At 33.3% G+C, this 23833-nt stretch overlaps 1 protein-coding gene across 1 annotated transcript; it reads left to right on the forward strand.

The window, feature by feature from the left end:
* Positions 1-6543: 6543 nt before the first annotated feature.
* Positions 6544-23269, forward strand: LOC124354196 (proton-coupled amino acid transporter-like protein CG1139). The gene is made up of 10 exons (XM_046804480.1): positions 6544-6715; positions 7706-7814; positions 8384-8491; positions 10454-10604; positions 14040-14161; positions 15504-15588; positions 16807-17085; positions 17188-17366; positions 22069-22244; positions 22898-23269. Exons 2-10 carry the CDS (start codon positions 7723-7725, stop codon positions 23131-23133), a joined length of 1428 nt encoding a protein of 475 aa, XP_046660436.1. The 5' UTR covers positions 6544-6715; positions 7706-7722; the 3' UTR covers positions 23134-23269.
* The last annotated feature ends 564 nt before the right edge of the window (positions 23270-23833 follow it).

Here is a 23833-nt window from a genome sequence, read left to right on the forward strand (position 1 = left end):
TCCTGTTGTGTTATTTCCTAATTACTGATCCCCTGTCTTCTAAATGGTGTTGTAGTGATAAGTAAAGAAAACATATTTTACAGTTGGAATTATTTGTAATATTGGATTCTCTGTGAATGTTTCCTTAGGAAGATATTTGAACCTGAAAAATATTCTTATTTATTAAATAAGGAAATATTAGAATTAATGTTCAACACCAAGGATTGTGTTAAAAAATTATTTTCAATATGATATATTATTCCTGATAATAATAAAAGGGAATTAACATTGTAAATATGAATGTTTAGACATTTGTCATTCCACCATGTAAAACCTGCTGAACCGATTAAGCTGAAATTGTATATGAACTTAGGTGAAATACTGGAGAAACATATACTCCTAGTTATGTTTTGGAATTGGTATAGAGCTTCTCTCTAATTGAATGTTTTTTTTTCGGATTTGTATAAAGGTGAATCAAATGACAAAATAGGCTAAAACATTTCTTTGCTTTTGGAGTCCTAAAATTAATAATATTCCTTATTTTAACCCATTCTATTATTGTTGTGCACACAGTTAACCCAGATAAGAAAATCCCAATTGAAATATACTTTTACATTTAGACTTTAGAAAATATTAAATACCAAGTAAAGATATATCCCGTAATCAATTTACAGTTAAATATATTATAGATTGCTCTGGAAATGATACCAGCCCGCATTATGTTACTGGTGCCTACCTATATAGACCATCTTGATATGGTGTGTTAATCATCATGTTAGCAATACTCTACAAGCAGATGTGGGTTAATTAACAAAATTGTGAATGTATGGTACTTTAAATTGACCTCCCACATTGTGACAGAAGGTTTACATTAGTTGAATAAAAATTAAAAGAGATGGAATTTATTATCCTAATGGGTGCTTACAATAATTCATCAGGCATATCGAATCACTCTCTGGGACTTCAGTCCAAGGAACCGACTGTGCAGCAGATGTGTCTGTTGTGAAGGGTATTCAAAATAATAGACAGACAGAAAAAAATATTTGTTGGAGAGCTGAGGAAAAAATGGATGCAGTGTGACTAAGCTGTAGTGATGATCAGTACAGTAAGATCAGATATAAGCTTATACAAACTCATCAAGCTTATTCCCATTAAAAATTATAGGTTTCCATCAAACTAAATTATTAGTGATCACAAATAAATGGCTTAGGAATGACTCAGCGTTCCACACCACTTGCCTTATATAAGAATAATTCAATAGCATCTACTGAAATCCAAGAAATTTTCATAGAAAATCTAGTTACCTCATTGGGATTTATACAAATGGTTTCACCTCACCATTCAGCGTTCCAACTTAGTTTTAAACTTGAATATACACTTATTTGAAAGTGAATCCATACATGGGAATAACTTCCACCGATTATTTACTCAATGGTCAATACTCTTTTTAACAATTTTCTCTAGAAATGATACATTATCAATTAATGCCAAAGTGACTATATTTAACAATAGCTTTATTTTTCTTCATGGGCCCTCCAAAAGACAAATTTATGTTAGTTGTGGAAAGCCTGTTTTTGTAGCTACTTCCTTAGCATCTTCTTTGTGGTTAAAGGGTTTCTTGATATCAAGACATAAAGAGGTAGCAGGTAACAACTAGTATTATAAATGATGGAAATTTAGCATAGTGCCTTTTGGAAATATAGAGAATCAATCAATATTGCCCATATTACCCAGATCAAAAGTTTTTTATGTTGTGTTAATGTAATTTTTATTTTAACTTTTGGACATTGTTCTATGAATCTGTCTCTCTAGTTGTACATAAATTATTAAAGAATATTTAGAATTTTTAATTAACAGCACAAGAATTTCTTTTTCTGTCTGGCAGTGTCTGTCTAACAAGCACAAAGGCTGGCTGGTAGCTGTGGTCACTTGTCTTTCGTAGCTGTTTAACAGCTGGTGGATGAGCCACAGATGGTTACTATTTCATTGAAGAGCTGAGTGACGGCTGCAATCTCTGCCAGGATGATAGACATGTTGTGCCGGACAGATTTATATGCCTTCACTTCTTTACTTTTGTGTTGGCTGCCAGACTTTATTCCTCCTGGGATGGCTTCCCAGCTGGGCTTAGTGGCCACTCCAAGCGCTCTAGATGGGGTGGCATCTCTCTAGACGACCGCTCGGTCGGCCTCGGTGAGCAGGGTTGGTGTTTCACCGGGTTCTGGGCTTGCCTCCAGTTCCTATTCTGTGTTGTGCTGGACAGCAACTGGTAGGTAGGTTATTGTTCTGAGCAGGTTGTTTGGAGTCTCATCAGCATACCTTTTATAATACAGCTAATGATATAATCTATGCTTTACAAGTTCAACATAAAAAGTGACAACTTGGGGTTTTGGTTGACATAGGTTACTAAACTACGAATTAATTATATTTGATTATATGCAGGTTTGTTGCTAGTTATAAAGCTATATGTCACTTAGATTTAGTTTTTAATCAGGTCTGATCAGTTTTCTTAAATTCTACAAAGATATATTTTCTTCTACCTGGTAAAAGAAGATTGATGCTTGTCAGATATCTTACGAGCAGTTTCATCGAGTGATGTAATTTAATGCTATGTATTTTACTACATTTGAATTATAAGATAAGATATAGTAAAAAATATTAAGCATTTTAATAACAACAACACCAGAAAAAAAAAAAAAAATATATATATATATATATATATATATATATATATATATAGTAACGTTACATTGATGATATTTTCTTGATATGGCAACATGGTGAAGATCTTAAAGATTTTCTATATTCCCTAAACAAATTTTCAACATTAAATTTCACTTGGAAATATTCCCACACAATCATTACCTTCCTAGATGTTGATGTGTTTTTAGATGAAGGCTTTCTTAAAATAAAAATTCACGTTAAAGATACCAACACTATGAAATACTTAAATTATACTAATTGCCATCCTACACATGTAAAAAAAGTATTCCAAAAAGTTTAGTCATTTGAGCAAAGAATTTATGTAGCAAAAGAGTCTGATTTCACAAATTATATTAACAAATTAACAAACACATTCAAAAATTTAAATAATCCGACAAACTTGTAAAAAATCAAATTAATAGGACAAGAAATTTTAATTACAACAAATCTTTTCCTCTAGATTAATCTAAATTTACTACCAAATTCTGACCCGGACTTAACAAAATAAACCCTATAATTAAAACTGCTTTCCATATTCTACAGTCATCATCGGAAACTAAAGATATATTTTCAAAACCACCTAGGGTCATCTTTCGATGACCATCAAAGCTTAAAAATATGCTAGACCAAACAAAACAAAAATCGAGGGAAAAATTTTAACGGTTGTAGACCCTGTCAAAAATCAAGTTGTAGTACATGCAAAATTATATCCTCTAGTCAAAATTTTAGCAGTAACATAACCAATAAAACGTTTCCAATTAAAGGAACTATTGATTGTAATTCAAGTAATATAATATATCAGCTAAATTGTAATTTTTGTAATAAATAAACAATATATTGGCCAAACCTCTAACCCTCTTCGTATCAGAATGACAAGTCACTGTTACAGTATTGTTCATGGAGATGACAAGCTCCTCTCTGTACATTCCAGGGAACATAATCAGGACAAAATTAAAAACTGTTATAAATTAAAAGGCATCAATAATGTTCCATTGCATGCCAATGAAAATATAAATAGATTTAATTTGAGAAGGAGCGAAACTGCTCATCAACTTGTTTTAAAATCAAAATTTCCTTTAGGTTTGAACATTCATTAATTTATAAAATTAGTTTTTTTATTCTTTGGTATTTCTGATGAAACATCAGCTGTGAGGTATTTTCCACTGTTTAATATTCTATTTCAGTTCTTTTTCTTGTTTATATTTAGTTAGTTTAATTATTTAATTTTGTAAATATTTATACACTATTTATTGTTATCTGAAGAAGTATGCTAAAGACAAACGAAAATTCATAAAGAGTTTACCAATATTTGGTTTTATTTTTATTTTTGCATGAAGAGAATACATTTGATACATACAAGGTGTTTGAAAAGTCTGGGTACGGCTTAATATTTTACAAACCATAGCAGATAACATCTATAAACTTTGCACAATGTCATATGGCTATGTAAACTATTTTTCCTTGCTATTACCATGACATGCCAACCATGGGGGGACGGCCCACACCTCTGTGAGAATCTTAAATTAAAGCATGGGTCGAGTGATACCTCATTTTAAAGAGCTCACTTAGTAAAGTTGAATGCCGCAAACTGCATCTCAAAAGGTTTATCCAATCAAATGGCGGATTGTTTTAGGTACACATTGTGAAGTATATTATGCGCTGCCATTTCTGACTGGATCGTCGTATTCTAATGCGGTAGGCGGTGTTTCACTCTACTAACTGATGTGTTTTCACTGAATTTTTTAAATTAGCAAATTATGTCATTAATTTATAACACAATAAATAAAACTAAAATTAATTTGTCGCCTTTATGTTTATGAATTAACATAGTTACACATTAGCAATGCTATTTTATTCACTTTGTGAAAATACATTAGAAAGTGACATCATCCATGAATGGAAACTTTTACAATAGTAAACATCCAAGTTCCTCTTAAATAATTAGTTTAAACATTTAAAAATGTTAAAGTGGATAATACTTAAGTTCTACCATTGTTCTTTGTTGGTGAAATAGTTAACTTACCACTTAATTTGAATTAAATTTTTTATGAATACTAACTCGACCCATGCTTTAATTTAAGATTTCCATGTTTTCCTCTGTAGGCCGTCCCCCCATGGTTGGCATGTCATGGTAATAGCAAGGGAAAATAGTTTACATAGCCATATGACACTGTGCAAAGTTTATAGATGTTATCTGCTATGGTTTGTAAAATATTAAGGCGTACCCAGACTTTTCAAACACCTTGTGTGTGTGTGTGTGTGTGTGTGTGTGTGTGCGAGCGCGCGCGCGCGTGTGTGCGTGCATGTGTGTGTGTGTGTGTGTGTGTGTGTGTGTGCGCAAATCTTAACATTATTGCAGTAGGATTTTAAAAAACTAGTGTTGACCCTGAGAAAAAATTGAACGAATAAGCGCAAGAATTCCTTGAAAATTGTGCAGCTATTATGAGTATATATAGTAGGCACTACACCAGTTTTATATATATATATATATATATATTTAAACCTAAAATATATTTTGGGAAAGAGGAAGCAAGCTTTGTTGCAATCTCTAATGGTTAATGCAGGCAGGGAGCACCACCCACTCTAACATAGTATTCCGTGGTGAATTAAATCTATATATCTATGCATGTTGACATTTGCGATTATTGATGTGCCACTTCTAGACATTGTACATCCTGAGGTTTTCCAGATGCTAAGTGATTACATTGGTTTCTGCTTTACTCAACGTAAGTTTTATTGGAAGGTATAATACAGCCTGAAATAATCTCCCAGAGAGTGATTATAGACCTTGCAGAATGCAATGAATATATCAATTTGAGCAAGGCTTCTGACTGCCTGTAAAACAATCTTACACTTACTAAATATAGTTAATATCCAACAACAGGATCAGTTTTATTTGATAGAGAAGAACATCAAAATAATGCAGATTGTGCAGATCAAATTATGCAGATCGTGCAGTGGAATTATTGAACAATTAGAAGTGAACACATATGCTGTCTTGAATAAGACATAGGATTACAGTATGAAACTCGTTTTTATTCTTAATGAAAGTAGTACTACCCATATACTTATGGGAAGTATAAAGGCTTCAGTGTCTTGAATGCACAAAATCGTGTAGCATATAACGGTTAGACTGTCAGCTGCCTTATGTGATGAAAATTTCTATGAAAACAACCAAATGGATAACATTTGTCTAAAACTCAGGTTAGTTATCTACACTATGGTATTTCAATCTCAAATAGCTCTTCAGAAGGCAACTTTACCACCTTTTAGGATTGTAAAGACGTATGTTGAAGACAGAGTTGCAGAGATGTATGCAAATACAGAGTAACATGTATGGATACAACATCAACATACAGAAACTAAGTGCTGCCAATTATAAACATTTATGTTCATAAGGAAATGTTGAGAGAAGAATTAACGTTTGCTCTCTTTTAAAAATACTTTTATGTGAAAAGTGAAACCCTAGGATAAGTAAGAAGATATTATGGAAATGGTTATAAAGCAAGACTTTCTACAGTTACAAAGTTACAAGAGTTACAAAATATTGCATGTTCAATCAGTATCTTTTTAGTATATTCCCAAAACTTTCACTTAAATAACTAAAATTGTCTTTGAATTAGCTGTGTAAAAGAGCACATAACGTTCAACTTTATTTAGTAATGTAATACAATTAAATTTATATCAATTACACAGATTTTCGATTTTTAGTAGATAATCTTTTTAACTAATTCTAACAAGTATGTTCTGATTTTTTACCTACTGTAAATCTGGGTCTGGCCTGTAAGAAGTCTGGCCTAGTTAATTATGTAATGTGTAAAAACAATAACAGGTGATTAATATATATATCAGCACATGTGGGAATCATTTGCATCATAAAAATAAGATAGGTTACAGTAAATATTATGCTAAAATTACCTATAAACAAATATTAATTTATATTTTACAGTATTGTTCAGTGTGGTAACTGTGGGAAAGTTCACTTATCCTATATATACAGTACTGTTATTTTATAAACTGTTTCTTACTTATAAAGGTAGGTAATGTATAGGAAAACATGACTTATCATAGAACCAAACATTTGAGCTGTTCAAATGTTCTTTTAGTATATCAGTAATTTAATACAATACACTAAAATATAGGTAATAGTATAATAACAAATAGTTTTAACTACATACTTGCAAGTCCTGATGCAATAGCTAATCATAATTATTGTCCCCTTAATTAATCAATACGACCGGGTACACAACGGCAGTTGTGAAAGTTCGCCTATACCCGATAGGGTACACATCGTCAACATGTTAAAAACTTAATTTTCTATTTGATGAATGATATATTTATTTTATTTTTACACCAGCTCTGTTGAGTTAAGCAGAAGGAAAGTGAAGCTGGAACATGTAGCAGAAAACACTAAATAACGTTTAGTCCACAGCGTTGAAGTAGTTAGTTCCATATTATATCACAGTATAAAATAAAGAGGTAGTAGAATAAAGAAAACTAAATCTTTTTAGAAAAACCTCCTACATTTTGTGAAAAAATAAAGGTATTAATTAATTACAATAGGTTAGATAAGAATACATTGGGTAGTGATGTGAATAAGTATTTTATTAACTGAAAGTGAACTAGAAATAATTTGTAGTTAAAATAAAGAATTATTTTGGATAATTTACTATAAATTAAATGTATAATGTATGGAATATCACATTGTCAAATCTGCAAGACTTTTAGTACTAAATATTACTAAAACTTGTTTATATCAGAGTTACACAATTTACATACTATAAATTGGGACGTGTTGTCACATAATTGGTTCAGAGCAAAGTATAATTGTAGTAAAACAAGCTGAAGCCAGGAGGACCAGACTTGTAATGCCTCTCAAAAAGTTGAATTCAAACGGGTTTTAGATGGAATAAACAGAAATATTAGTTTAATAACTGTTTGATGGTATTTTTATTACCATATTTAATTATTAAGATTAAAATTTAATATTTTTTTAATACAGGGTTAACCAGTTAAAATATTTTAGGATTGGTAAAGCACAAGATGGCTGAAGATGCGACGTCATTCCAAGCAGTCAAAAGCACTGCTTCTGAAACAAGTACTAAAAGAAAAGGTTTCATAAGTCCTACGAGCAGGTCAGTAACTTCCATAAACAGAAATAAAAACTAGTATAATCAATTAAGTATCATTTAGCTTTTAGTAAGATTGAACTACTAAGTTTTTTAAACTTTAAACAGACCTCAAACTTTCAGAATAGCCCCAAAGTGTGTTTAAATTTATAGTTAGTGTTTATATATTAGTTAGTAGTAAGTAGCAAACAAACGGTGTTCTGAATTTTTTGTTTACTTTTAATTTCACATTCATATTATTTTAGACTGTATATTTGTTATTAATATGTTGACATAAAATAATTCAATATAAACAACAGTAGTTTCTAATAATGAATTATGAAAGAATGAGAATATTGGGGGGGAGGATCAACTGCGCCCTTGCCACACCCATGATTCCACCACTGGCTAAAGTTGTTGTTTAAAAGAAAAATGTATTGTACTATACTGTAATGAAGTGGATGTATCAATCATGTTGTAAACAGTACATTTTCTTATCTTTCGCACAACAGAAAGCCATTAGTAAAATTGTTATTAAAACTTTAAGTGTATTTTATATCATTCGCTGTTTAAAAGCTTTGACATATTATTTGCAGTTTTGTAGAGTTTGAAAAGCTCGAGACAGAATACTTTTCAGAAGAGGGAAGACAAGGAGCTGCATCCTATAACCCCCACATACATAGAAAAATCAAGAAGCCCGTTACGTAAGTATGGTTTAACTTGAGTAAATTTCGGGAACTCATTCACTGAATAGACCATGATGGGTCAATGAATTAAGTTTAGGGGTCCTATACGATTATTTCCAAACTTTGTACTGGTGGGGGCAGGTAGCCGAGATCAGTGGAATTCGTGGGTTTCAAAGGATATTACAAACTTTATCATTTTCTGAGGAATGTGTAAAAAAGATAGAGAATGGATTAACTTATATTATCTGATGCATATATAGCTGAGAAGTCGACATTCTTCTAAACCATAATATGGCGTGGAGAGCCTTCAGTAAACTACCAAGTTGGCTGCTTGCAAGGAAAGAGTATTGCTGTCTTGATCGCCCATCCAAATGTTTATTGTTACAAGTAAATTAAAAATTATAATTTTCAATTCATTTCTCTTTCCAAATTTTGCTAGTGACAAACGCTGCACGAACTAGTTTTGATTTTCAAGTGTTATGATCCGAGTAATAAAATTGGTTATAGGTTGGGTTAATTACGCACGCACGCACACACACGCGCGCGCGCGCGCGCTCTTGTGTGTGTGTCACAGCCCTTTAATATAACGGGTTTGAAGACGATAACATTACGACACTTTTGTACCACTCCATAAGGAATTACAGGCTTTAAAGGTAAAAATTTTGGTCAATTTTGTACCAATCCAAAATAAAAACGGATGAAGTTAAACACGTGAAAGTTTAACCTTTATCGTATTCCCTGTGTCCCACGAAGGTGTTTACATTATTAAATAGCCTTCAGATAATTGAAGTCAACCAATTTGTATGAATGTTTTCATACACGTTGGAAACATACTTATAACTGTACCTTACAGTTTTTACGTTGACATCTGCAAAAGAAACAACATGGTGGGTGTTGGTAGCATTGCGTTGTTTAATAGTAACAGCAAGCACTAGCAATAAAATGACGTTCCATTCTGTTATATATTTCAATAATTATTGTTATTTTAAATTTAATTATTAAAATACGACAATAAGGGCTTATAAAACTTATTTTTATTTCATCTTTGTGACGTGTTTTTGATTATTATTATTATTACATATATGAAGCCATGGTAACATGTTCTGCCACATCCAGTAGGATAACAGCCACATTTAAACCACGGATAGTAGACTACATAGTATGGGTGTCTATAGTAGTGAAATAATACGAAGGATCAATCAGAATATCAATCCTCCAGAGCAAAATAATTTAAACTAAAAGGCTATAATATCTTGGATAAAACTATTATTACTGATTTTTTTTAACAACTGCTGTAAACTATACTTCATTTCAAATATGAACCCACCCTTGATCTAACATCCTCCCTTATTGGTACTGAAACACACTTTATCATTTATTAAGTACTGAAAAGCATAACTTTTGTAATGAAGATGAAATGACACAACGAGAGTCCAGAAATATAGATAATCATACCACTTCAGATACAAAAATGTATAGATAAATAACAAAATAATCTTTTTCGAGAGAACCATATACACATTTTCTGTCCCAGAACGGTTTATATCCCATAATTAGGTAGAAACATTCGAATTTGGAATACTGTTGTCGGACCAGTGGGATATATTCGATGCTGAAACAATTTGCGATAATTATTTCGATATTTGAGCAGTTTGTTTGAGCAAAGTGGGGCGTGAGGTGGTGGTAAAGAAAAGCGTCATTCACATTTCTGTTGTGTACACAAATTGCACCTGTCGCATGCACTGATCATATTACTCACTCGTCTTCAGTGCATCACTGATTGAAGACGTCCTAAAATAAATTATGCAAGGCAAGATAATTTACCTAAATGTACCGCATAATTACTTGGGCTAAACAACTGGAAGATAACACTCAGCCTTCTAAAAAATATGCATTTCAATTCGTATATGTTGTGTTAACAAAGATGTTAATTTCTTTTTATGATGAATAGTGCTTTAATGAGCGATTCACGTTTTTCAGTAATTTTGAGACAGCCACCCATCTGCTGAAGGGGAGCGTGGGAGCTGGGATACTGGCGATGCCCAAAGCCTTCGACAACTCGGGAATAATCATTGGCCTCGTCGGAACTGTGCTGTTGGGAATAATCGTCATCTACGCGATGGATACATTGGTAACAACCTTTTGTTTAACATTACTTTGATCTTCTTTCGTGCAAATACTAATATTACACAATTGTTTCTGTTGCATATTAAATGTAACGCAATTCTTGTCATAATGACGTATTTTTGTTACCCTTTTCATCATCAGAACGTCCTCCTGTATTACCATCTGCTTAGTCCACAGTTATCTCATCAGTATGCCTTCCCATCTCCTCTCCTCCATTTGAAAATCTTTAATATAAGTTCCATCAGATATCATGTTTCATCGAAATTTTAAGAAATGATGGGGCGTTTATACAAAAATCTGATCAAGTTGTCAATAATATTCCTATACCTATTCATCCTTAACCAACTCATTTCATAACATCAGATCAAATTTGATGCTTTTCATTAAATACTACATATGGTTGATCAAACTACACGATTGTCTAGAGATGGAAACTAAAGACTGATCAGCTGACTTCAGCATTGATCAGGTTATAATTTGATTTTAGAAACTTTTGATTATGAGATAATCAAGTATTTTCACATGGGACATGAATATCAGTCAATCTCTTAATTATTTCTACCAGCACACCTTCTTTCAACCTTTCAACGACTCTCTGAGTTGTAACCTAAATAACACATAACTTTGTTTCATTTTCAAAGTTTTTTATTACTTCGCCTAATCACCTGCTATACTAACATCTGTGGTCCAATGGAAGGATAAATAGAGTGCATAATTATGTGTCTACTATGAAAATAAAACATGATCAGTCAGGATATCAATGAAGGATAAGCGTTTTTGAATGAACGCTGTGACTTACTACCCAGAATCTCATTACATTCTAGTTTTAATCAATGCTATTGTTCTTTGCAACAACGAATTATAAAGGAACTATGAACTCTTTTATAGTTCATTCGATACTGAAATAAACATCACCAATACAATAAATTGATAACGGTATATTATGTTATATCTTCTTTTAATTAATTATGTTTGATAAATTCCTCCTTATGATTCTAATAGTTTTCACCGGGATAGGCTAGACGATCTTACCATCATGATCCGTCATTTCACAAAACAGATGGATGTATTGCTAATTGAGATATAGACCATCGTGAAACACCGCCTCTTTATCTGATTTGGTAAACAACATTAGCAGACCTGATAAATAGTTCATACTCCTAATCTGTTCTACTGGTGGATATACAGTGGACGAACTGTGGCTAGACAGCACAGATAGGCTCATGATGTCGGCAACATTAAGGAATAATGCTCTAAATCAATGTTTACCAAAGTGTGCTCTGACTAATAGTAAAATTACTCGTATATACAAGTCATGTAAAATTAGGAGTGAGTGTAGACTTACAAGTAAGTCATTGCATTATCCATCGGGAAACGCTCGTCTCAAACATTGGGTCCTGAACAGAATGAGTGTCGCTAATCGTCGTTGAGACAATAACGTTATTAAGAGTAGTTCGTTCAATTCAAAATTTGTTTTCTATGAGATGATATGTGGTCTTTCCACTCTTAGTTCTTACTAAATACAAAAACTGTTTGAGATGAGAAAGGAGTTTGCATTATTTCTTAAAGGAAAGAAATCGAAAATAGCCTCTTACTTGCCAGATAGTTTTAGCTCTCCAAAGTCATTTCGAAAAATATTTTTCTCTGTTTACTCATTAAGGGAAACGATTGGGTTATTTATTCATATGTGTCCACCAAGCGTCTAAAGTTGTTACACCCATAACACGAACAATTAATAGAACTTTCGTTTGATCAGTATTTCAAGTCATTTCAATCCTACGCTGGAAGAATTAGAAGATTTTGTATCTAAGCACGACATGAGTTTCTAGAGTTACGTGAAAAGGCTTTGAAAATAAATCTTTCTTTAAATTCAACCTACTTAGATTTTTAACCTACTTGTTGGTTCAACACATACTAGTTTGAGTCAGAATCAACGTTTAGGCGTGCTATATCTTCTTTTAAACCTCACATGGACAAGTTGGTGAGCAATAATCGTAAGTTACAACACATTGAAAACCTACCGTTTTACTATGTCAAGCAAAATAAATACGATGGTAACGTACACTAGTTTCAAAATAGATTTTAAATTTAACTTGTAATGTTTGTGTTTTTTACATGATGATTCATTTCATGTGGATAGATTTTTTTAATCTCACGTCTTTCCATATCCAAAATCTCGACTTCTATAATCATTTGAATTTGATATTGTTGTACGTTTAAATCAACTAAAATCTCTCCAGCCCAGCATGTATAAATAAATTATGTCAGTAAAGAAATTATAAACAATAATTATATAAATAAAATAATATAAATAAATAATATACATAAGATATGTAAAAAAACAAATATAATTAAATGCAATTCTTTATTTGAGAGATGGTCCATGGTTACAGTTCATTTTAATGGTTCTCGGGATCGATAGGTTCGGGAACCACTGCTTCCAATACAGCTGCTGACAACGCAGTCCCAAGAGATTTTGGTTGATGGGGGATAGGGTAACAGCCCCACTCATCACCGGATGTGCCGGTGTTTTAGCATTTTCCCGCCAAGAAATAAACTAGTCTGAAGCTTAGACACTAGATAGGGAGGTGGTTCTTTTGAAGAATTCCCCAAAATCACGAATAGTGTCTATAGTTTCTTCTTTGCGTGATTTAACTAGGAATTGTTTAGTATTTTGTTCTTCTAGTTACATGTTCATATCAGAAAGATAATGAAAACACGCATGTTATATAAGTTAAAAACCAACCTAATAGCGTATATAGTTCACTCATAACCAGCGTACTGCACATTTCCCGTTAATTTACTACCACCGCACTCACAATCCTTGTAACAAAAATTCTCTAGAATTAGAATGTTTATTTTTACTTATGGTTATTTACTACCTCAAGGGGCGTTTTTGTTCGTTACGACCAGCTGGGAGAAGCTGCCCCAAGCTGATGCTCACAGATATTATTGGAAAAGCTCTTTCAAGAAAATAATATAATATACCCGAGTTCTCCATCATCATTAGCTTGACCTGTAATACAGTTGTGTCCACATGCCGCCTCACTATACTGGCTACAAGTCCACGCTTTCCCTCCACCTTGACACTCGTATTTATCGGTCACCAACAATTTGAATGGGACCAAAATAAATCGCATGTTTAAATAACATACAAAGTTACAAATTATTGTAAATTAATTTTAATGTTGCCTGATGATATAATAAAACTTTTCTCTATGTGTTTATTTTCCTTTTCCTAGTTAGGAAAGGAATCTTACTGTTAGAAAAAGATTTACTGAGATCATCCAAACGGAAGGACATCAAAATATGAGAAACCTCTGTCTTATAGCTCTAAGTAGAACTTGACTCCATATTATTCGTCTGCAACTCGTGTAAATAGCGTATGTTTACACTCACGACGAACGTATTAAATTATTATCTGTTTACTCTGTTGTAGTTTAGGATGCAATATATACAGTGTCAACGTTTACGAGTTCCATTCCTAACGTTGCCTCGATCAATGAAGATTGGGCTGCTGAACGGGCCCCGACCTCTGAGAAAACTGGCCTGGCTCGCTCCGTAAGTAAGGCTGCTTTCTTACAATAAGTATTTTAGTATCTAAAGTGAAAACGAGGGGAAGTATATGCCCCATAATTGAGTTTGCTAAGAGTTGTATATTTAAACTAGTAGCACACGGTTGGTAAATTAGGGAAAGTACCAATATGACCGATAATGTTTGTTTTTAGAGTAATAACACTTTTTTCATAATGGCGTGTGATAACATGTCCGATGATTCTTGTTTGTATGAGTAGTAATACTTGTGGCATGAGATTGTTGAAATAGGAGGGGAAGTATCAATATGCCCGAGTATTGATTTTTTTGTTCTCTAGGACAAGAAGCTTAGAAAATTGCACATAGCACTATAAGGCCTTTTGCTCTGCTTCCGGAGTGATAGATATTCTGGATGGGTAAGGTTAGGGGTAGTGGCCGCCTCCTATCAGAGGAAAAGTTGAGGCACTAATCTCAAGTCATGTCCCCTCGGAAGGAGGGGAAGCCAGCTCTAAAGCAGCCTCTCCAGTCAAAACATTATGTCTAGGCTGGCAAGAACCTTTGACTGGTAGTGAACGAACCCCACCAAATCCAACAGTCATCTCCCACAGTAGACTACACCTATTGAATTACCCTTGCGCCCCAGAATCTCGACATGTACAGTTAGTGATGTGCCGCTAGTTATAATGTCTGTTTGTTTACACTTGTGGCGTGAGCTGGGTAAAATAGTACGAGTAGGTAAAGTATCAATACGTACTTACCAATTTTTAAATTGAGCCTCTTCCTGAGATTTTTAACAGTTCATCTAAAAGTTGAATTTTGAATATATTCAAATCTTTATTATTTATCTTTATTAACCCTAATCAAGTAACTTTTTAGTTGTTAATGATAAGAGAAATGAGCAATTGAAATGCTATATTTTTACTGCTTAATGACTACATTCCTACCAAAATAAAGTATTACAAATAATAATAATTTAATATTTTTAAATGTGATGTATTTTGAACAACCTATGCTTGAGCAACTGGCTCTTTAAGTTAGTCAAATTCTTTTATAGTATAATAATAATTGACTATTTGTGCTACATTTTCAGAATTTGTACAGTTTTATCAAACTAAGTTACTAAGGATATAACGTAATCGTGTAAGATTAATCTAGTCATTTCAGGGTTAGCGTTATGTAAATGAAAACGGCAACAATAGTATCCAGTCTTAGAAGTCATAACGTTTTGGCTTCGATATGTTAGATTGGCTTAACAACTACTAAAAACTGGATTAATGAAAATTCGTATTGTTATATCTGATTATTATAAAGTCAAATATTATTAAAATATTAAAATAATATTAATATTCACTACAATTTTTCTTTTCAGGTGTATGGTGGATTTCTTCCTTGTCACTTACCAACTTGGCATATGTACAGCATACGTGATTTTTATCGCACATTCATTGAAACATGTAAGTTTCATATGTCAACTTCCTATGTCACTGAGAATTTCACATTTTGCTTCATGCACAGTTCACTTTTTTTGTTTACGGCCAGTCACTTTACTAGCACCGAACTGCCTGATCACTCACAATTCTGATAAAGGCATTGCCTTCGAGAAAAACAGAGGAGAGAACGGTCACTTACATAAAGGTAGATCAGATCATTTCTTATCCCTTATACAACTGGGTGGAATTTAAAAAGAAGCATAAGTTACTCGTATTTTTTATGAATATAGTTTTGCAATTGTCTCCTCCCGAAGTTAGAATTGTATGCAATGGAAGAAAGGTTCAATGAAGGTTTGTCGTAGGTATGTTGTATATTAATTCATTATTACGACATTAAATGGCCATGGTATTCCAAACGTGATGTGATGTTTGTAGAAAGACTGAGATTTAGTGGAAAGATCTGTGCGAGTACCTCGCGAATTCTCAATGAGTAGCTCCTCTAGCTTACTCGCTTTGTTAACTGTAATACAATGACTGATCTTATCAAGTGGAGGCGGTTACTGTAGTCCTTGGTGCCGTCCAAGTAAGTTCATTCCTCTATGACATTTAAAACTGTACAAATTAATTCAGTTAAAATGTTTTTATATTTGGTCTTAATTAGCAAGTTTTACTATATTTTTCCCACTTTATAGTTAAAAGAAGTTATTTTTTAGAACTACTAAATTGCTTACATAATACTGCATCGACATTAGAGTTACAAGGGTCTAATGCTTATGATTCCACTTGCCAGTCTTACAATTGGCGTGTGGCAATGGATGTTAACTGAGAAATAAATTATTTTAATATAAATATCACATTTGGTCCATCAATTATACAATCAACTATCCAGAAAAACAGAGGGAAATATGTGGAGGGAGAGTAAAATTTTCCAGCAGATATAATGTGTTCTTTATTGTTTAACTAACATAGTTTTATATATTTAAACTGAACTTCTACATACATGCAATGAAAACATATTTACACATAGGATATATATTTTCTACAAACAGATTTCGTGTGGAATAACAGAATTGCACTGCGCTACAGTTACTATATAGTGCCTAGCAAAGCTCATTGATCTAAACTGTCGCTATCATACTACAGCGGGGTGGAACTTATTTGACTAAATCATACCCCACACTATAGTTTTTCCTCTTTGTACACGAAGTATTTATCCTCCGGTATAATTTCTCAATGTTCCAGATAGCAGAGCCACGTGTTGTGGAGAATCTAGACGACCGTGTCTACTTGCTAGTTCTGTTCATCCCGGTGGTTCTCATCAACTACATCCGCAACTTGAAGCTTCTGACTCCTGTCTCGTTCACGGCCAACATTCTCGAGGTGATAGCTCTCATATTCTGTTTCTACTACATATTTGCAGTTGGTCCATTCAAGTATGAGGAGACCAACATGGTGTCTTCCGTCAAGACTTGGCCTCTTTTCGTCGGGACGGTTCTGTTCGCCCTCGAAGCTGTTGGAGTGGTAAGCTCTACTGCGTTAATTTGGTAACGAACAACATCGATTTAATGTGACTTTGTAGTACTATAGTGTTTTTAAATAAGCCTAATTCGGTTCCTATTTTAGCTCATCGCACTGGAGCACAATATGAAAACACCTCAAGACTTTCTGGGAAAGAGAGGAATATTTCCGTGGTGCCTTGCTGCGGTTATTTCCTTATACGTTGCAGTTGGATTTTTTGGATACATTAAATATGGGAAGGGTATTGAGGAGACAATCATCGCTTCCTTACCAAAAGATGAATGGTAAGTATTTTATACCAAAATTAATGTTAAATAGATTTTGTATAAGATAAAGTTTGATCTAGGTGTGTCTTAGTGATTTCAATTCAAGGCAAAAATATTAAATACTAAATATTATATAAGGGCAATGTAGGAAAAGAATTTTATGATCTTGTGAATCATACAGCGCCTCCTCACGTCAATCCCATGCTGCGCACTCGAAAAGCTAATTGGGATGTGGTAATGAATTCGCCAGAATCATGACAAACAACAAAACATGACTGATCAACAAATACCTGAAGCTCCAGCGTGACTAGAGCAATTACCAACCACGTCACTGCACAGAACAAGTTGTACATCAACAAATATACCTGAGGCTCCAGGGTGACTAGAGCAAGTTTCAACCATGTCACTGCACAGAACAAAATGTACTTAAACAAATATACCTGAGGCTCCAGAGTGACTAGAGCAAATTCCAACCATGTCACTGCACAGAACAAGTTGTCAATCAACAAATATACCTGAGGCTCCAGAGCGACTAGAGCAAAGTTCCAACCATGTCACTGGACAGAACAAGTTGTAAATCAACAAATATACCTGAGGCTTTAGAGTGACTAGAGCAAGTTCCAACCCTGTCACTGCACAGAACAAGTTGTACATCATCATATACACCTGAGGCTCCAGAGTGACTAGAGCAAGTTCCAACCATGTCACTGCACAGAACAAGTTGTACATTAACAAATATACTTGAGGCTCCAGAATGACTAGAGCAAGATCCAACCATGTCACTGCACAAAACAAGTTGTAAATCAACAAACATACCTGAGGCTCCAGAGTGACTAGAACAAGTACCAACCATGTCACTACACAGAACAAGTTGTACATCATCATATATACCTGAGGCTCCAGAGTGACGAGAACAAGTTCCAACCATGGCACTGCAGAAAACAAGTTGTAAATCAACAAATATACCTGAGGCTCCAGAGTGACTAGAACAAGTACCAACCACGTCACTACACAGTACAAGTTGTACATCATCATATATACCTGAGGCTCCAGAGTGACGAGAACAAGTTCCAACCATGGCACTGCACAGAACTAGTTGTATATCAACAAATATACCTGAGGCTCCAGAGTGATTTTTAGTCATAAAAATTATGCAAAAGAAATATAATTCATCGCAGTTTATGAGGAACTGTGTATAAACTTATAATTTGAATCAACACGTTAGTAGTAATTACTGAGGCATTTACACCAACACAATCTATGGCACTTACCTTCCTAGGTGTTACTTCTTCATAGAAATAACACACACGCGCGCGCGCGCGCGCGCACATAATTAACTTTTGTACAACTGACAAGCATAATGTAGTATTTAGCTGCAGTATCCGTTTGGTTGCAGTTTTGCTTTACTAGGGGTTATGGCTACTAATAAAATTTTGTACTGGATCAATCTTTTTGAGTGCGGTTTGCGGCATTAAACTCTGCTAGATGAGCCCTTTAAAATGATGTGCATATTGACCTATGCTTCTATTTAAGATTTCCTTCTGACTCCTTGCGGGACGTCCCCATGATATTACAGAAAACTAATAGTTTCTTCAAAAAGTAGATTTTTATGTGTAGTGTTGATGTACCAAATCTTGTCGATTTATCTGTTATCGTTCAGAAAATATTATACCTGTGCAGGACTTTATGTACACTCTGTGTGTATATATATATATATACTTTTTGCGATTCAATATTTATTGAAATTAAATTAGGCTATTGCCACTTATATAAATTTAATGAATGTAAATAGAAGTCATTTGACAGGTATTTGGTCTTCCGATCATATGTTAGTTTGGTTATTTAAACACATATGTGAAAGAAACGGCCAAATACAAAGTAATTGAATTGTAAAAAGTGAGGGCTCTGTGGTGTAATGGTAGCACATTCACCCGGCAAGTGAAAGATCCGGGTTCGAGTCCCGGCGGAGCAAGTACTTTTTGCGATTCAATATTTATTGAAATTATATATATATATGTAATTTTCTCAACAGTCAAAATTACAAGCCTATATTTTGGAAACGTTTTATTGATGACATTTTCTTTATTTGGACACATGGGAAGAATAATTTAACCAACTTTTTAGAACATTTAAACAATTTTAGCAAATTAAAATTCACATTTGAGACGTCTTCAACATCAGTCAAATTTTTAGATATGGAAGTATTTATTGAAAATGGACATTTAAAAAGCAAAATTAACGTAAAACAAACGAATAATTTGGAGTATTTAAACTACGACAGCTGTCATCCAGTCCATATCAAGCGGAATATACCAAAAAGTTTAGCATGCAGAGCTCAAAAATTATGTAGTAATACAAATGACTTGGAAAAATACATTGACGATATTATGAAGGCATTCTTAAGAAGAGGTTATCCACGAAAATTACTTAAAGATAAACTTAATGTAAAAAAGAAAACACTACATTCTAAATTTGAAAACAGTGATCCAAAATTAATAGTTCAATACCATCCAGGGCTTCACAAAATTAATAATATTCTTAAAATAGCATTTAATACCTTACAAAATTCTAGTTCAACTAATGATATTTTAAAAACAACTCCTAGAGTAATCTTTAAAAGACCTCCTATTCTTAAAGATATATTGGTCAAACCTAAATTACCAATGACAAACACCAATGAAAAATCAATACCAAAACAAAAAGGATCACATCCGTGTAATAAACCAAGATGTTTGTTTGATTTGTAAAATGTTACCAAATTCTTCAAAATTCACTAGTAGCAAAACACGCAAGACATATCCTATCATCGGCAACTTGTCTTGTGAATCTAAAAATGTGATTTACCAAATTCAATGTAAAAAATGTCCAGCAGATTATATTGGCTCAACAACAAATACCTTGAAGACAAGAATGACAGGACACCGATTTGATTATAAACACCAAGATTTAAAGAAAACTGTCGTGACTCATGGTATAAATCACAATGAAACTTTTGAAAATACATATTCAGTCAAACCTATTCGGCAAGTACATACAAATTCAAACCCAATTTACCTCAGAACATTAGAACAAGCACACCAATTGGTTTTAAAGAGCAAAATTCCACATGGACTCAACATCAGATAACTTAGCCAAAAACGTCTAAATTTGAAATCAACATATGGAACAATTGTTTAGTTCATGTCATCTGTATTTATTATTATTACTTATTCACTGTTTATTTACTTTCGTTTGTACTGTTTTCTTTTATATTTTTATATTTTATACATTTTTTGCACCTGAAGACGGTTTTCACCGAAATATAGTGACAATGTTTTAAAAACAATTTGTTTTAATTGTAAAGTAATTCACTACAAATATTATATATATATATATATATATATATATATATATATATATATACAGTTTTGGTTTATTTTATTCTGTGTATGTTTTAAAAGTGTACTTGGCAAGTTGTTAATTACAACGAAATATTTTACATTAAAAATTTGTAGTTTTCTTTTGAAACTGCTCTGAGAGACTATGTATATATATATATATATATATATATATATATATATATATATAGTATGTATATATATATACAGTGTATATCCTACCTATTTCTTAGGTACTTTTGGTATAAGGGAGAAATCCTTATTAAGGTTATGCAACATTAAAAATAATCGTTATTAACGTTTTGGGTTACACTTGTTTTTTGGACTGTAGCCAGGGAAAGAATGAATCGTTGAGGTATGTTAGTATTCATTTCTCTGTTTTTCCATAAGCCATTGTTAAAATGTAATATCAAAATGTCAAGAAACCCCACCAGTTTAGAGTCACATATTTGAAAACATTCATAACTTTGTTCATTAAAGTTAGTTTTATAACAGTATTTAATGCATTAGATGATTTTAATTCGTCTCTGGCGCAATCTGGAGTAAAATTTATATATTAATGTTTCATTTACTATCTGCATTACACTACCGACCAAGCACTGTTTACTTATTATCGATAAAATTTAAATGTAAACAGATTTTTCAGAAAGTTTGTCGAACTATAGCTGTCAACAGCTGTTTAGTGCCAGTTTAATTTGAATTATGAAACATAAAAACTACAATTTTTTCTGGATTCCAAAATATTCCAGGTAACTTTTTTTAACTTTTTCTACCCCTATAAAAACCTTCCTCGGATTTCAATGGACATTTTATAAAAAGAATTAACCGAATTGGTCCAGCCGTTATCGAGATTAGCGCTTACCAACACATTTCGCCATTCATTTTTATTTATTTGATAATATACATGGCAATAACATTATTGCGTTTATTGTAGATTTGTATGAACTAGTCCTTAATCGTTAGTAGTCGTAACTAAGGACATTACGCTATCACAATCTACAGCAGCACTCACCTAGTTAAATGTTACTTTCAATGGAGATATTGCATGGCATGTCATTGTTGCGTTTATTGTAGATTCCTATAAACATGTTAGTATTTACGACTTAGGACATATACGCTGTCACAATCTACGACGTTCCCTTGGTGAATGTGAATTCTCCGTGGAGATATTAAATGACAATGGTACTGTTGCGTTTATTGTAGATACGTATAATAGATTAGCACTGACGACTAATGCCATCTACGCCATTGCAATCTAAGGCATTAACCCTCTTCAGCATTGTGTTTTTCCGGAGATATTACACGGCAATTAAATTGTATTAATTGTTGATTCATATGTACAGGTTAGCACTGACGACCGAGGGCATCTACGCCATTGCAATCTACGGCACGCACCCCCTCCAGTGTTACGTCTCCCTTGAGATATTGTGGGGAAACTACATTGTTTCACACATTAAGAATGAAAATTTAGAATGCTACGTGGAATACACATTGAGAACTGGCGCTGTTCTCGTCACTTGTAAGTTGAACCATACCCTAGTTACGTCTACCTTGAGATACTGTGGGGCAACTACATTATTTCACACATTAAGAATGAAAATTTAGAATGCTACGTGGAATACACATTGAGAACTGGCGTCGTTCTCGTCACTTGTACGTTGAACCACAACCTACATTGTATTTATAACCTACTAAGAATTAAAAACAATTGGTGTTAACTGCACTTTTAAGAACAATACATCAAGAATAAGAGGCTCAAGCTGTAAATAGTACAATATGTCCATTGATGGCCTATTTAAAAAGGAGTGTGATCCATAACTGACAGGAAGGCCAATAAGGGAGGATAAAAGTACATTTTTATAGCCTAAACTCTCGTCTAACCACCCTTGTCTAGTGACTAGATCTTCTGCCACAGCTAATTAATACTGTTTCCACCTTACGTATGTATGTCTGGATTGGCATACACTATTAACCTCAAATACATATTACGTTATCAAGTAAGGAAGGAGGTGACTCGTCTAATTTCTTGTTTCGGACGATTAATGCAATGGATGTAGAAACCTTTGTTAGAAGTAATAGAAAGTCTACTCAGGCGCAAAAACAAAAACCTTTTATTATTTTTTATTGTGAAAACGGTTTATAACCGATTTATATTACGGAAACTTGTTACAGTTTTGGGAGCCTTACTTATCCCGCACGTGGACATCATGATCTCTCTGGTCGGGGCCTTCTGCCTGTCCACTCTTGGGATGGCATTTCCTTTCCTATTGGAGCTCTGCACTCTCTGGCCAGACGAGCTCGGGTGCTGTTACTACATCCTGTTCAAGGACATATTCTTCATCTTGATGGGTATCGCGGTGCTGATTCTCGGCACTTATGTATCTCTGCACACCTACATCAGCTCATGAGCGTCTACAGATTAGTTTTCACTGTATATCTTTGTTTATCAAGAACTTTTATGAATTGAGCTAATTAGATGAATTGCTTGTTAAATTAGGTATGCATCTGAAGAAACTTTGATTTTAATAAATATTTCAAATGCTGTCTCTTCTTCTTTGTAAACATATTTTGATCTCGAAATTTAACTACGAAATGCAAAGCTTTGTACAAAATTCTTTCAGCCTGGAAAACTAAGTTAGCTCACTTTTTTTCCTGAAAACAGCGGATAGGCATTGACTTTGTTTTAGCTATTCTACCTATTGCACAATTTTTGCACAAACAAAATTCTAAATTTTATCACGAATACCTCGGTAATACAGCTGGCAAGTAAAATACTAAATAGTGACGGATACCAGAGCTAACGGGTTTATACAAAACTACTCTAAATGCCTTGAGGTAACGGATTTTATCCTAAATTGGAATGGATATCCCGTTGGATAAATTTTGAACCAGTATTATTCTTGTTGAATCAAGAGGACGATGTACCAAGGAAAACTATTTTGCCAAACTAACCTGAACAACTTATGGATGCACTGATTTTTGCCAAAATTTATATGGATTTATATGTTCAAATAGTACATTATTTTACTATACAACAATAATGTAAACCACGAAAAGTGCGTTAAAAATTGTTTTATTAAAGTGAAATCAAAAACATCAGAATAATGA

The sequence above is a fragment of the Homalodisca vitripennis genome, chromosome 1 (assembly GCF_021130785.1).
Source record: "Homalodisca vitripennis isolate AUS2020 chromosome 1, UT_GWSS_2.1, whole genome shotgun sequence".
NCBI lineage: Eukaryota > Metazoa > Arthropoda > Insecta > Hemiptera > Cicadellidae > Homalodisca > Homalodisca vitripennis.

Excerpts from the sequence above, each read along its gene's own strand:
- LOC124354196 (XM_046804480.1), top strand. The coding sequence starts at position 7,723 with ATGGCTGAAGATGCGACGTCATTCCAAGCAGTCAAAAGCACTGCTTCT. Across the intron at positions 8,492-10,453 it reads AAAATCAAGAAGCCCGTTAC|TAATTTTGAGACAGCCACCC; the intron begins GTAAGTATGGTT and ends CACGTTTTTCAG. Across the intron at positions 17,367-22,068 it reads TCCTTACCAAAAGATGAATG|GTTAGCACTGACGACCGAGG; the intron begins GTAAGTATTTTA and ends TCATATGTACAG.